Source organism: Octodon degus, unplaced genomic scaffold, assembly GCF_000260255.1.
Source record: "Octodon degus isolate 3935 unplaced genomic scaffold, OctDeg1.0 scaffold00043, whole genome shotgun sequence".
NCBI lineage: Eukaryota > Metazoa > Chordata > Mammalia > Rodentia > Octodontidae > Octodon > Octodon degus.
This window is the reverse complement of record NW_004524619.1, coordinates 4,543,057-4,557,675: the sequence shown is the minus strand read 5'-3', so window position 1 is coordinate 4,557,675 and position 14,619 is coordinate 4,543,057. Positions and strand designations below refer to the sequence as shown.

The following is a 14,619-nucleotide window of genomic DNA, read 5'->3' as shown; positions in this document are numbered from 1 at the left end:
AAAAAAAAAAAAGAATGAAATAAACCACACACACAAACTTAAATAACCATATGGTATCTCTCATTTGAGTGAGAAAAAGTATAAAGAGAATAACGATGGACAGGTAAAAGCAGACTAGGAGCTAGATCTCTTGCAATAGGTTAAGTGATCGAAGGAATAAACGTGGAACGAAGACAAGGGGAAATAAAGATAGGCCATGTATAGGAACCTAATGACCTCATTTATTTTTATTTTTTTCCATAATTTTATTGAGAGACATATAGCAATGAGACAGTTTCGAATCAAATTGGTAGGACAGTTTCAATAATTAACATATTGCATACTCTCTTCCTAGTGGTTATTTGCTGTACAAGATGCAGATATGATACCCTATTTACAAACACCATTAGAACAAATCCCTCTATTCATTAAGAGAATGTAACTATATAGCTATCCTAACCATTCTGATACAAAATCGACATTCCTCTGTATCCCCTTTTTTTAGTTCCATCATTTGAATATTATAGGTGTGTTAACTCAGTAAAATATTCTAAAAGAGTCCAGTTGTCCCATAATAGTATTGGGTCTTCCACTTCACTGGCTGTGTCAGAAATTGTTGACCTGAGTCCCCTACAGCTCAACATCATACCCTGGCTTTACTTCTTATACTTCATTTTTACACTTTTCTGCTGGATGGCTAAGACCAAGATAAAACAAGACCTACGCAACAAGAATTGTAACTTTTGGATCTGATAAGGTCAGTCAAATCCCCTCAGGATTTATCCTGAGATACTGTACCTCAGATTGTAGATCCTTTGCTAATGACCTCATTTAATATAAATATTATATGCTATAACATGATCTAAGACCATTATCAACAAGAATAAAAAATGAGACAGGGAAACTGAAGAAGGTGCAAGGGAAAGGCAGATAAAAAATATCTATGGTATGTACACGTAACTACTCTGAAAGATGGTAAACTGCATGAACTGCAAATCTGTACTAATACTATTTTTTTAAAAAGGCATATACAAAGTCTTTGTGCATGGAATTTGTAGACCCTAGAGTTGCTGGAAAATCAGATGAGAGTGGAGATGAGTGCATAAGCGATGGGGAAACTGACTTGGACACAGACTGGCAGAACCGCTAAGTCCCCTCCCAGCTGGTAGAAATCTCCCAGAGCCGAAGCACCCAAGTGTCCCCGCCCATCGTGAGCAGCAGTGCAGGGGGATGATCTCCTCTGCTGCAGCCTCAGTGACCTCCTGGTTCAAAGCTCACACTGGACACCATGAATGGACACAGGCCATTAATGTCTCTGTGATTCTGAGAGCTCTCCCTAGTAAACTTTGTCTGCTTAGTTAACATAGTGCTCAGAATAAGTATTGTTTGGAGCAGGGGGACAAGAGGTTTAGTATGTCAGATGGCTATGATTTTGACCCATGTGTATATGGTAATAGAGCAGAGGGTAAGAAGAGGCTTCTGCCCACACTAGTGCTGGCAGAAAGGGCTGTATGAGGCCACGACCATGAGGGAGATCCCCCTGGGCTCTGATGTGTCTCAAGCCCCACAGACCCTGGTCAGTGTCATTTTTGTTATGCTGAAACTAAGTTATAGAGGTTGTTGGATGAAACATCAGGGAGAGATTCTTGGTAACTTGGAAGACAGTAACTATTTCTACCATCTTTTTTTTTTTTTTTTGGTGGTAGAAAACCAACAGGCAATTTGAAAAATTTTCATTTCTTTGGTTTTTAGAATAAAGAATTGAGCTGTGTTTCGGAGGGGCTAATTTTCTGGCGGGAAAGAGTAATTTAAAACTCATTTCATTTGTGTTGCTCTGTTCTCACTCATCACCTTTCTGAGTTTCTCCTCAATGCCCATAAACACCAAAGCTGCTAAGGTCTATTTATCTGTAGGACACATACCCATGAATGGAAGAAATCCTAATTGCAGTGCAGTCCCAGAAAAATTTTTTTTTTGTATTCTGTGGAAAACTAAACTCATTCTTACCTATTTCATTGAATTCCTACCATTCACTCTATGTCTATATTGAATGAAATTTATTTTTTATGAGTGAAAATAAGTCATAGAAGCCAGGCATGTTGACACAAGCCTTCGATACTTACACTCAGGAGGCTGAAGTAGCAGGACTGCTGAGTTCAAAGCCAGCCTGAGCTACGTAGTAAGTTTTACAGAACTGCACAGTGAGACCTTTGTCTCAAAAAAGGAGGGGGGGGGCCTACAAGTCATTCCTTGAGTAAGCTAATTGCCTGCCTGGCATAGTTGTCACCTAGGTAGGCAACACCTCTGGTCATTACGAAATGCCCTGCTTCCAGAGGGATATCATAGGTGGAGGTGTTCTCTGGAAGGCGGTCTTGCTTGTGTGGCTCCTGAGACCCTGTTACTCTGCAGCAGACCTTGGTCAGGTGGCTTAGCAGCCCCTACTGGCTGGTGCTGCTCTGTCTTGGGGAAGGCTCAAGTAAAGAATTTCCTTGCCAGGAAAGAGTTTTAGCTATCATGGCTTGCCATTTTCTTAGTGACAATCTTAAAACTATAGTAAGAGGCATTATGTACAAATATGTAGTTTTTTTTTATTTTTAGTAACTGCAAAAACCCCAATTACAGGAGAAATCCTATGAAAAATTCTTAACAAGTATTATTAGTGTGGTTAGCATGTAGTACCTCAGATAAATTATTCAGAGGTTTGCCATGCATTAGTTTCTTTTCTCATTGTAATTACTGAGTTAGTACTTTGCCTCCAAACTTGAGGTGCTATGTAATACCATTTTTATTTATTTATTTATTTATTTTTTGGTGTATTTGGTGTATTTGGTGTTTTGTCAGGTTTTGGGAAGATTTGGGAGGAAGGAGTTCATTTCTATCAAAAGTTCCAGGATCCTTGGCTCTGAATTTTCTAAGGGAAGGAGACAGGTTGTCTGGAGTGCTTTACAGCCCATTTGTTTTTTCAAAGTGCTCAGCCTGGTGATAGTTGGGCTTGTATTATCCAGTTCTGTAATAAACAAAGTAGAAATGGTGAAATGAACAAATACTAAATGAACTTTAAGGCTGGCCAGATAGCTCAGTTGATTAAAGTGCTTGCCAGGGTTCGATCCCTGGTATACTGTGCTGGCCCCGCCCCTGGGAGGCACTGAGATGGGATTGAGACTGGGCGAGGTAGTGTGTGCCTGTAATCCTAGTGCTTGGGAGGCTGAAAACAGGAGGATGACTATGAGTCCAATCTGTGTAGTAAGTCCCTGTAGGTCCTGTACTAAATACAGTTAAAAAAAAAAAAAAAAAAAAGCAAACCAAATAAATGAACTTAGAAACCATGAATGTGAAGTAGAGCTAAAGAACAGAGATCACCAACTCTTGGCTAAAATAATTCAACAAAACAAGGATGTGGGAGATTTAGGGATTTGTAAGGGCATATCTTGTTAATATCAACTAGAGGCACTTTACATTGTGCTAAGTGATCAAATCCTTTAATGGGTTTGAACACCAACTACTGGCTTACACTGCTAAAGTATTTTTGGTTTCATTATTCAGCACTGGATCTATTCTGTAAATATTTTGAAGTAACACATTTCAACCACTGTTTTTCTACTCTTTTTGCTTCTCATTAAAATCCCTCTTTTTTTCTTTTTCCATAATTTTATTGAGAAACAAATAGCAATGAGACAGTTTCAAACCAAATTGGTAGGACAGTTTCAACAATTAACACATTGCATACATTCTTCCTAGTGGTTAATTGCTGTACAAGATACGGACATGATATCCTACTTAGAAACACCATTAGAACAAATCCCTCTATTCATAAAATCTCTTATGTTGGTGTCAGCACAATATGTAAACAGCTTTAAAAAAAGTTTAAGCTGTTTTTTAATGAAAAGCTATAGAACTTGTCATGTTTTCAATTTTAAAATGATTATTGAAACAAGGTAATATGAATAAAAACCCACAGTCATCCAACAGGCTGCTTTAGTCTGGAGAAAGACATTTTCATAATGGAATATAACAAAAGTTTTGCACAGTTGAGGGGAAAAAAAGTGTCACATTTGGTGTGGGGGGACAGGAGTCATGTAGGTGCTCAGGTGTGATTTGGACTGCAGTGCTCCTCGTGTTGCAGGAATTTCCATTTGCTCTGTGACTTTCAAATCAGTTTGAGTCACAAAAATGCTTTTTAACTTTTATTTGTATTACTGCAAATAAATCTTTTAACAGTGAAACAACAACAACAACAATAAAGTCTTTGCTGTAACTGCATCTAATGTGAAAGCTGCTGCTAAGGTAATTTAAGCACTTACTAAGAGATTTATTTCCCAGCAGCACAATGAAAAACCTCACACTACCACATTAATTTGATTCATGGTAGAAATCCAAGGAATTTGGTATGTTACTGACATAAAACAATATAATAAAATTAAACTGAGTAAAAATTTCCTCTTTACAGTGATAATCCTATCTTTGGCAAACCAGTGGAGAAAACGCAGAGGACCAGAAATAAACAAACTAAAATTTTGAATTCTATTATTTATAGTGGATACTATTTGAGTTTTGTAAAACTAACTGTTGGTGTCATTTGCAAAGGTGGGGGAAACATTACCTGCTTCTCATTCTTCTCGAGAAAGGTATAATATGCTAATCTACATGCAAAATATTACAAAGTACGAATAGGTATAAATAAAAACATTATTCATGAATTACCAATAGCTTAAATTTTTGAAATAAAGTGATCAGAAATGTCTAAAATTTAGGAAATACACACCTACAGCCCTAGAATCCAGCAATTCCACTCCACTTGTTTACAAGAGAAATAAAAACAGATCCATCAAAGAATGCTCAGAATAATTTATTTGTAACAGTAAAAAGCCAGAAAATGATGTTCTAGGCTTCCAGAAATTATATGTTCATAGGACATGCCCAATTTATAGCTATTTTCCACAATTTTGTAGAACAGTAAGTATCAGAACTACATAGCTCAGTAATTCTGAGACAAAAAAGAACAGACCATGAAACTGGCTGCGGACCACTGGTTTCTAACCTTTCAATTTGCCCTTAAGTTCAGATGGAGTAAACTCAAGTCTATGGACAGACCTGCTATCTTCCTCTAAGCATTACTTTTTCTTGAAGAATTTTTGGTTTATTTTACCTCTGCAAATGTGCGAAATATACCTTCTGATGAGTTAATATGGTAAAACAATTTTAATGGTCACATTCACAGTTATCTTGAAAAATGGGTAATTACAATTAACATTAATATGTTCTGATAACAGTAATGTTTAATTGTTTTTATCTTAAGAAAAATACTTATGAGGGCTAACTACAAAATTAGTATTATCACACTTCAGAATTCAAAGATTTTGGCTAACGCTTAAGTATTCCATATTTGCCCAACATCATGTAACTAAAATGTTGAGGTGATATCTCAGCTACTTGCTCCAAATCTAAGTTCCATAAGTTTATCAGTTATAGATTTTGAGCTCAAGTATACCAATTCTTTCCTCTCTCCCTCCTCCTAAGCAGGAAGCTAAGCTAAGCCACTGTCTCTGTCACATAGAAGAGTTTTAAATCTATCCCAGTCTACTTTTTTTTTGTCCAGCTCTTGTTCTGGGTTAAAGAGACTCTTTCCAATGAGGAATACACTCAAATAAAGAGGTAGGGGTTCCCTCAATTTTCTCCTGAGGCACTAGTTGCCTTTCCTTCTTCTCCAGAATCACCTGGCCCTGTGATGGAAACAGGGGCAGTGAAGCTGCACTCCTAAATACTAAAGAAACATGGGATTAACATTTACTTATACAGTTACATACTTTCATATTTTAAATCACTTACAAATATGAATCAAGCCCTAATATCAAGTTTGGTAAAAGAGCAGCTTTGAAATACAACGCATTATAGCAAAGAACCCAGTATACTTTATAAGCAGTAAAATGACAGAAGGATTTTGCACCATCACTACTATTCAAAATTGAGTATTTTCTAGCTGCCTCAAAACATCTATACTTATATAAAGGTATCTTGAAGACTATAAGATCTGAAAAACACAAAAATACCTTATAAATAGTAAATATTACCTGACTATGTCAGTTATCTTATTGAACAAACAACGTACAGGGCTATAAACAAGGAACTAATCTTACTGTAAGGAACCTCACATAAGGATGTATATTTTCAATTGGTAAAATAAATACTATTTTTTTTTGAAAATAACTTATGTATCTAAGCAGTATTTTGATTAATACACAGATGAGAAAAAGTATTGATTACAATTAGCAGAACCTGTCCAAAAGGCTACTGTGAATCAGAATAGAAAAGCCATGGGAAGAATTACGTTAAGAAAAAAAACTAACTTCTAGTTATGCGGGACAGAAATAAAGTATGCTTTTGCCTATTTCAGACTTAAAAGTCTTTAACACAAAAGGAAATGCAGATTAGTTCACTTGGGTTAAGGAAATTCTGAAGTAAAATGACCAGTCTAAGTATTTTGGTAGTTTTTTTCATTCTTCTGAAAACTCAGAATTTGAATATGGACTCAAGCAGGCCTACTTACTATTTTTACATACAGTCTGTTTACTAATAGAAATTTCATACCTCACTACAAGATGCAACTGCTCTGTGTAAAGGTGTCAACCATTTGCTGTCTTTGGCATTAACTCTAGCTCCTGCAACAAGAAGAAAAAAAATAAATTGAAATATTTTACATGAAATATTTTAAATAAATCTCTTGAAATAATAACTATATTTAGCCCAATTGGATAAATCACAATTGAAAAAGTACTTTATTTTTATACTTTCTGCTAATAAATTCCCCTTAAATTACAAAACAGAATTATCTCTCTTAACTAATATAACTGCCCAATAACATACTAGTTCTTTTTATTAAAAATAAACATTTTATATATAAGCTAGAAAAGTCACCTTTATACAGAGCATATTCAAAATGAAAATTGGATCCCACTTTAAAATTTGGTTAAAAAACTCAAATACTTATCTTACTACTTAAGAGATAAACTGTAGGTTATTCCAAACTCTTCATTACATTTTCCTATTAATGAGTCTATCATGTTATAAAGTAATACCAAAATAATACTATAAGCATAATAAAAACACTATGGTACTCATTACTGTATAAAACAGGTATAGGTTTGAGAAAAAAATGAGATAAATCAACTAACGTCTTTCTGAATTATAATTAAGAGTTGAAGAAAGAATTTCTAAAAATACTTTTTTTTAAAAAAATGTATTTGGTTGTTGCAGGGTCTCACTACACAGCTCATACTTGTGGTGATCCTCCTGCTTTCAGCCTCTCCAGCACTAGGATTACAGGTGTGCACCAGTACCCTCAGACTCTGGCTGGCTCAGGCTGTCCTGGGGGCAGGGCTGGCACATGGTGCTGGGGATCTAACCTCGGTCCCTGCACTTGCCTAAGCAGGCACTTTAGTCTGCTAAACTATCTTACCAGCCCTAAAAATACTTTTAAATCACTTTTCTACAACTGCTCGAAAAAGCATGAGGTCCAACAGGCAGAAATACCTGTTACTGAATACAAACATATTTAGTAAGACAAGAAGTATATTACAAAATTTAAAGGAGGGATACCTGTTACATATAATCCACTGAGTTGGTAGCTAAGTCCCAAACACATAGAAATGTATAGTAGCATCTATACAACTAAATAGACAAGAAATAGCTCTCTCTGGCTTCAAAATCAACTGCCTGTCCTATAAGTAATCCTAGATTTAGATTCCAAATTCTAACGCAGTCCTTATTTCCTAGATGAAGTAACACATATAGAATGGTTGGGCATGGTCCTGTGCGCACCTGTAACCCCAGCATTTGGGATATGGAGCTGAAGTTTGATGCCAGCTGGGGCTACCAGAGTGAGTTCAAGAGCAACCTGAGCTATATAATGAGCCCCTGTCTAAAAGAAAAGAAAAAAAGAAAGAAATACAGATGAAGTGGATAAAATGAACAGTCCAATATCAGAGTCAATTATGGCAGAGCCAAGGCTAGAATGTTCACATTCTCTAATGATTTCATTATTTCTTAGTTTTAAGTGTAAGGGTCCAGGGAACAATCAAGAACAGTGATCTCATGTTACAGTGCCAATAATTACCAGTTACAGAACCCTACCTAATTGAACCTTAATTTCTTAATCTATAATAGATATATATTTAAATATGCTAACTCAGTACCCACAGCACAACTATGCTAGAGGCAGATTTAAAAGCTGTGAACAAGAAAAAAAAAGTAAAATCTCCATTTTACGTGTAGGAAATATCTACAAATGCAACAGTTAAAATTCTGAAAGGAGCTGAGTTCTCTGCAAAAAGTGATAGTGCGAGGCCACTGAAAGAATCAAGAGCCAGTCAACAGACAAAAAAATGCTGATTACAGAATACAAACGCATGTAGTAAGCACTTTCAAGAATGAAGGGAATTTAGAAAGGGAATAAGGAAAATAAACTGAGCAAGTAACATTCATTTAAAAATGTTTCATACTTTTAGTTTTGCAGTGCTTCTGAACTCAGGCCCTTCACATGTTAGACAAGTGCTCTATCACTGAACTAATACACTTACAAATCAAGAGTAGTACCATGTGTTCACGTACTAAACATCTGTGCAACTCTCTGCCAGCATTTTAACCAAGATGGTTAAAACACAGAGAAGCTAAATACAGTAAGGCAGCATTTGTTCTAGGTATAAGGTAGGAGGTAGTTAACAGCATGTGAAGTCTTCCTAGGCTGGAAGCCAGGAGCCTTCCAGACAGCGAAGGGGAGGTGCAGGAACACGGCCCTAAATTCTGTCCCTTATTTGATTATCAGGACTCAGGTGATCCTCTATAGTTCCTACATCTCTTTCTATAGTTTCTCTTTTTCTGTGCATGTTTACACACACTAAAGGTCCAGCACTGGATCAACAAAATAAAGAGGTGTCAAGAAGGGCCTTCAGGAGTCTTATTTAGGGTATTGACAACAGAACAGAATGTGGCTGTTATTTTAAAAGGCCAAAGAGGTTCTATCGCTATATCCCCAACCAGCTCTAATTTTAAAAAATGAAAAAGGTTATACAAATGCATGAATATAATTTACTTTTATGTATAAAAAGGAAAAATATGTCTTTTACTTGCTTTGCATACATATGGAAATCCTAGAGGAATGAGAGTACATGCTTGTGTGCTGGTGGTGGTGCACACTGAAAACCACAGAGGGGAACCGTGTACTGTTTGTTACTCGCTAATATATACATAAATTTTTAAAACAAAACTGAAACTGGTTGTTCAAAAAGGGAAAAGTATTTAAGAGGGAATGGAAAAGAACGGCCACAGAACACATTCCAAGATACGGCTTCAAGTCAAAACAAAACAAAGTAAGTAACAATCAGTAGTAAATAGTAAACTAAGGAGTAAAAATAGTTGTTTTCCTTCTTTTAAATGTGTACTATCAGATATATGACTATATGAAACCAATCTAATTTTAATGATGCGTGTCAGAGATCAAAGTGAAAATCCTGCTGGCTTTATTCTGTCCTTTCGTTATTATTATTATTTTTATTTTTTTTGCGGAACCAGGGATTGAACTCAGGACCCTGCGCTTGCCAGGGAAGTGCTTATTCCACTGAGCCATCTCCCTGGCCCCTCTGTCTTTTTAAAGATAGTAATAACTAATTTATCTTTTCTCTTTATTTGAATAATATAACTAGAATTCATGTATTACAACAAATGACTACAACAATGAGTTCACTAGTGGTTAACTAAGGATATATCATACATCTAGCTCTTACTTACAATTTGGTTAAGTAATTTTGCTTCTTTTAATTCTAAAGATATTTATCTATAGGAATATCTGTACAACAGGATTTTAGGCCTCTGATCATAATCTTTCTCAGAAAAGTCATCTTTTGTTAAATCATTTGGTTCTAAAAGTACTAGTCAAATGTTTTAATTTTTTGGAGGCCAACTGTATGAGAAATCTCTGAGGGTAACACTACCTCCCACCCATAATGGTTAATTAGTATGTGATTCACAAATACACATTATGAGAGCAGCATCTGGCTCTGCTCCTGTATAGTAATATCCACATTAACTTGCAAAGACATTCTAGCAATGAAAGACTTTTCCAGAGTCGTTAGCTAGCCCAATACCTCATTAAGATTACAGAAAACTAGCCACAAAGACTAACTATGAGGATGGAGATGGAGGTGGAAAAAAGGAACATATCAACTTAAAACACAAAACTGTCTTCCAAAGAGAAATAAACCAAATGCAGCAGCTTCAGGTAGCATCCTTATACACTCTACACCTGACAGAAGATATCTGTAGGTTATAAAGATGACTAGGAATCAGGAAAAAAGACATTAAGTTCTTCACTATTTCCAAGGGAAAAAACAGCAGCCCTATCTTAACAGTGAACGTTAGGTTACTTAGTATATCCTTCACCCAAACTTTTGGTTCAATACTGAAGACTAAAACCATGGGCTTTGCACTGAGCTATGTTCTTAGGCCTTTTTATTTTATTTTATTTTGCGGAACTGGGGCTTGCCAGGGAAGTGCTTATTCTACTGAGCCATCTCCCCGGCCCCTTAGGCCTTTTTGAGAAAGGTTCTTGCTAAACTGCCCAGACTATATGATCATGCCTGACTATGGCATATCCTTTGGTAGGAAAGGGCACTGCCAAAAAACTGAAGACAATAAAGAAACTTAAGGAAGATCTCATTGATGACTATTGCAAACTCACATTTATAAGTAATCCTTTCTGTGCTAGGAGTACATTTTACTAAATCCAAAATGTTTACAAAGAATTGAATATTAAGTAGTTTTTCATTAAATTTTTCCTTCCCCCCACAAATCAACTGAATTTTCCCTTACTTACACACATTTACCAGAATTTGGAATTTACCTTTCCAAAGTAGAGATGGAATTTTTAAAATTTTATATATTAAATGCAGTAACACAAGTAAAAATCATCTGCAGAATAATAACCTTAAGCAGATTTGTATCCATTTGGCACTATAATTAAATTATACAGAAAACTTCAATTATAACCCAACTTTTCATTTAATAATTTACCTGTACAATTTTTTTTTTTCTTTTTTAAAGAGAGACCTGTGACTTAATAATGGGTCTAAACAACAGGCATATGATCAGGGCTATCTCTGAGTCTGGATCTTTATTTTGTTAATCATAATCTCTGCCTCCTATGGAGGAAAAGAGAAAGGAACAAAAATAAATGGAGTGGGGCCTCAAGTTAAAACACAAGGCACTATTTCTATAAAGTGAACTCTATACATAGCAACTCAAATTAGGTTATTTTTTGACTCTTGGTCCAATTCTAAGACAGTTAATTCACCTGCTTCCTCCCTAATCTAATGTCACCAAGTTCTGCCAATTCTCTGACCTTTGAACTTCAATTATTTATAAGAGATCATGAGAAATAATACTTGTCACCCATTTTCAGCGCTAACATTCTATGTTTTCTTTTGAAATACTCAGCATAAGTTCAGTAGTATCTGTGGCTTATGGCATCTACTGAGGATGGACCTAACCCTGCAGATTTAAGGTGACTAATGTATTACTGAAAACCTCTGATGTTTATTCTAAATTACATTTGGATACACAGGCTGAGTAGCCATTAGCCAAAGTGCTTGGGACCAAGAGTATTATGAATATTTTTTGAAACATTTTCATGCACTTTACAGGTTGAACATCTCAAATTTGAAAAATATGAAACCCAAAACTTGCTGAAAATCATGTCATGGTTCACAAAATTTTAGATTTCAGAACACTTCAAATTTTGAACTTCTGGATTAGCGATGCCCAACCTTAATTAGTCTTTTATTACTTTGCTATTCTGGCAATCTATTTCTACTATATCTTTTTTCTTCTCCAATTAGATTTTATTGGGACATTTTAAATATACATAATGACCACATTCATCATAATTTGTACCTGTACATAATTTTTTTCCTAATATTTAATTTAGAATTACTCATATTGCTTATACTTTTTCAACTTCTAAGATGTATACAAGAACCCTCTCCCACATTGGATATCAAAATTTGCAGATGCTTCTATAAAACAGGTCTAATCAACTTTGAATTTAAATAGTAGGAAACTTGATAGAAAATGAATGAACTAAGGAAATACGCACCAACCCAAAATTCTTTCTGATTCAGGATTCAAAATCTCTTTTGGTTCTTTTCCCAACTATGTAAGAAATATTTTCATAAAGCCCAAGGCCAACACTTATCCAAGTGGTATTGCTTGTGTTTAGATGTATTCCCAAGGCCTCATGTAGTCTTAGGCTTTTTTGAAGGTGGCTCAATCTAGAGTAGGATTAAGAGTGTTTGACTGCCTATTTATGTAACTTGCAATGTGCTTCCATAAGCTTGGTGCAAAAACACCTGAATGTTATCCAGAATAAAATCAAATGCCGTATTAAAAAAAAAAAAAAATGGGGAGGGAGGTAGTGATTGCTGATCTGTTTTGGCACCACGGAAAGAGGCTCATCTCTCCCTTCTGGTTTTGCTGCTTTTGCTGTCTTTCATCACTAAGAACTGTTGCCCTCTACTTTCCTACTCTACCTTGGAGCCAGCCAATTATGGGCTGAAACCTCTACAATCTGTGAGCTAGATAAATTGTTTCCCTTTTAACTTTGGGTGTAGGTTTATTTTGTCTCAGCAATAAGAGAAGAGAGACTAAAACAACAAGTAGACTGTCAAAACAGGCACACATCCTAATTATTATCTTTTTACTTTTTAGAACCCTCTTTTCTTCTTTCTTTCTTTTTTTTTTTTTTTGGCAGAGCTGGGGATTGAGCTCAGACCCTTGCGCTTGCCAGGGAAGCGCTTATTCCACTGAGCCATCACCCCAGCCCCTCTTTTCTTAAATTATACAAGCCTTTAGTGTTTGCTCAGCTTTTAGGAGTAGGAATTTTGGTAAGGAACTTAATTTTTAAAGTTTGTCTCTTGATTGTAGAAGGTGATACACTTACTACTTCATCTATAAAAATAGATGAAGTCCATTTCCTTTTACCTTTGTCTTTGTAGGCTTTCATTTCCTCCCCATAGCTAAATCTCTATTATTTTAGAATGTGATCTGATTTCAAAATTAGTGGGGGAGAATTAAACAAAAATTTGACACTAGTCATCAATTTATTTAGAAGGATAAAAAAGGGTGAAGAAAAAAAGAAAAAGGACTGCTTAAAAAATAGCAGGCATCATTTATTTTTCTAATGTTTCAGATAAGAAAATTAAGTACATTCAGATAGAGTACATTTTCAAAGATAACAAAAGTGGTAAACAGTGAGGCCAGGATTTGAACTCATCTATTTCTGGTCAAAGAGCCTATACCCTTTACACTTTCTGTAGTGCCTCTGTGGCAACACAGTCTGATTTACTTGTTTTCATTTCTTAGTTTAACAACAGCCTAGCCTTGGGTTTTATTTCAACTCATTTTACTACAAACCCCAACTTAGTTTCATTTATTTTTCTTAAATCAGAGGCTAACTGCAAACTCTGAAGAGAAACAGTCTAAGAACTTGAGTTGCAGCCACAAGAAATGAATCCTGTGTCTTGCACTCCCACCACATCCCACTTCTCCCATATTCACTTCCAGTATTGATGTGGGAAACACATCAAAATATAAAGAAATTTACTAAAAGAGACAAGAGCCTCAGCTTATACTGTTATAATCATACATTTATTTAGCAAGAACAGGGGTCCAACCAAATCTACAGATTCAGCCAACTTCAGACAAAAAATACTGGAAAAGTCTATAGTGTACAATACACACTTTTTGTCATTACTCTTTAAATAGTACAGTACTATTTATATAGCTTCTCTATTATATTAGGTACTAGAAGTATTTGAAAATAATGGTGGACCATAACTCTGGGTCCAGCGGACACAATCCTTACTTTTCTATTATAAATTTGTACTCTAGAATGATAGTAGATGGCTGTACCTCTCAGTACCATTCCCAAAGAGATATAGGAAGCAATCTATGTGTTTACCCACTTGGCAGGATGAATGGCAAGATGTGTGTGCCTGTACAAAAGTGGCAAAACGAGATTTTTTATCCATGCCATTCTCCCTCTAACTGGTTTTATAAGTTTACTTAAGCATCACAAAGGGTCTGATTCATATCTCTCCAGGATTCCTTTAAAAGTTTTCTTTTCATTTTTCAAATAGCCCATTTCAGTACAATGGCACTTGAAAAACCAAATTTGCAAGTTTTGGAGATGGCCAAAGGCAAATCATCATAGACTAGGGATACAGTTCAGTGGCAAAGTGCCTGCCTGGCAAGCACAAGGTTCTGAGTTCAATTCCTATTCCCAAAGGGGGTTGAGGGAGAGAGTAAACCATCAGATGACTCATGTACGGACAATGAAGATGATCCACTATGGTAAAACATGTTTTCACAAGAAAACAGTGTGGATGGATGATGATGAGGTTGATTTTGACGCTGACACTGGCCCCTGAAAACTGAAGTTTCTGTAATAGTGAAATGGACAAGAATGGACTCACAGACACAGGGAATGCAGATTTCCTTGATTTACATGACAAGAAAATAGCAATGTAAGTATACACATGACTAGCTGAACTGTTGTAAAATGGCCACACCACCAAATGGAACGATCCAATGTTG

The 14,619-nt window shown here is 35.7% G+C and overlaps 1 protein-coding gene across 7 annotated transcripts in view; it reads right to left on the bottom strand.

Moving 5' to 3' along the window:
• Positions 1-14,619, bottom strand: part of Ankrd28 (ankyrin repeat domain 28) — a 184,977-nt gene that overhangs the window by 67,203 nt on the left and 103,155 nt on the right. For 4 of the 7 annotated variants that reach the window (XR_002821199.1, XM_023715805.1, XM_023715804.1 and 1 more), the window contains one exon: positions 6,565-6,635. The exons of the other annotated variants lie outside the window; for them this stretch is intronic. Coding sequence is in view for 3 of the 4 variants with exons in the window: in XM_023715805.1 (XP_023571573.1) it covers positions 6,565-6,635 (71 nt within the window). In the remaining variant the exon portion in view is untranslated. The remainder of the gene's footprint in view (positions 1-6,564; positions 6,636-14,619) is intronic. 7 annotated transcript variants of the gene reach the window in all.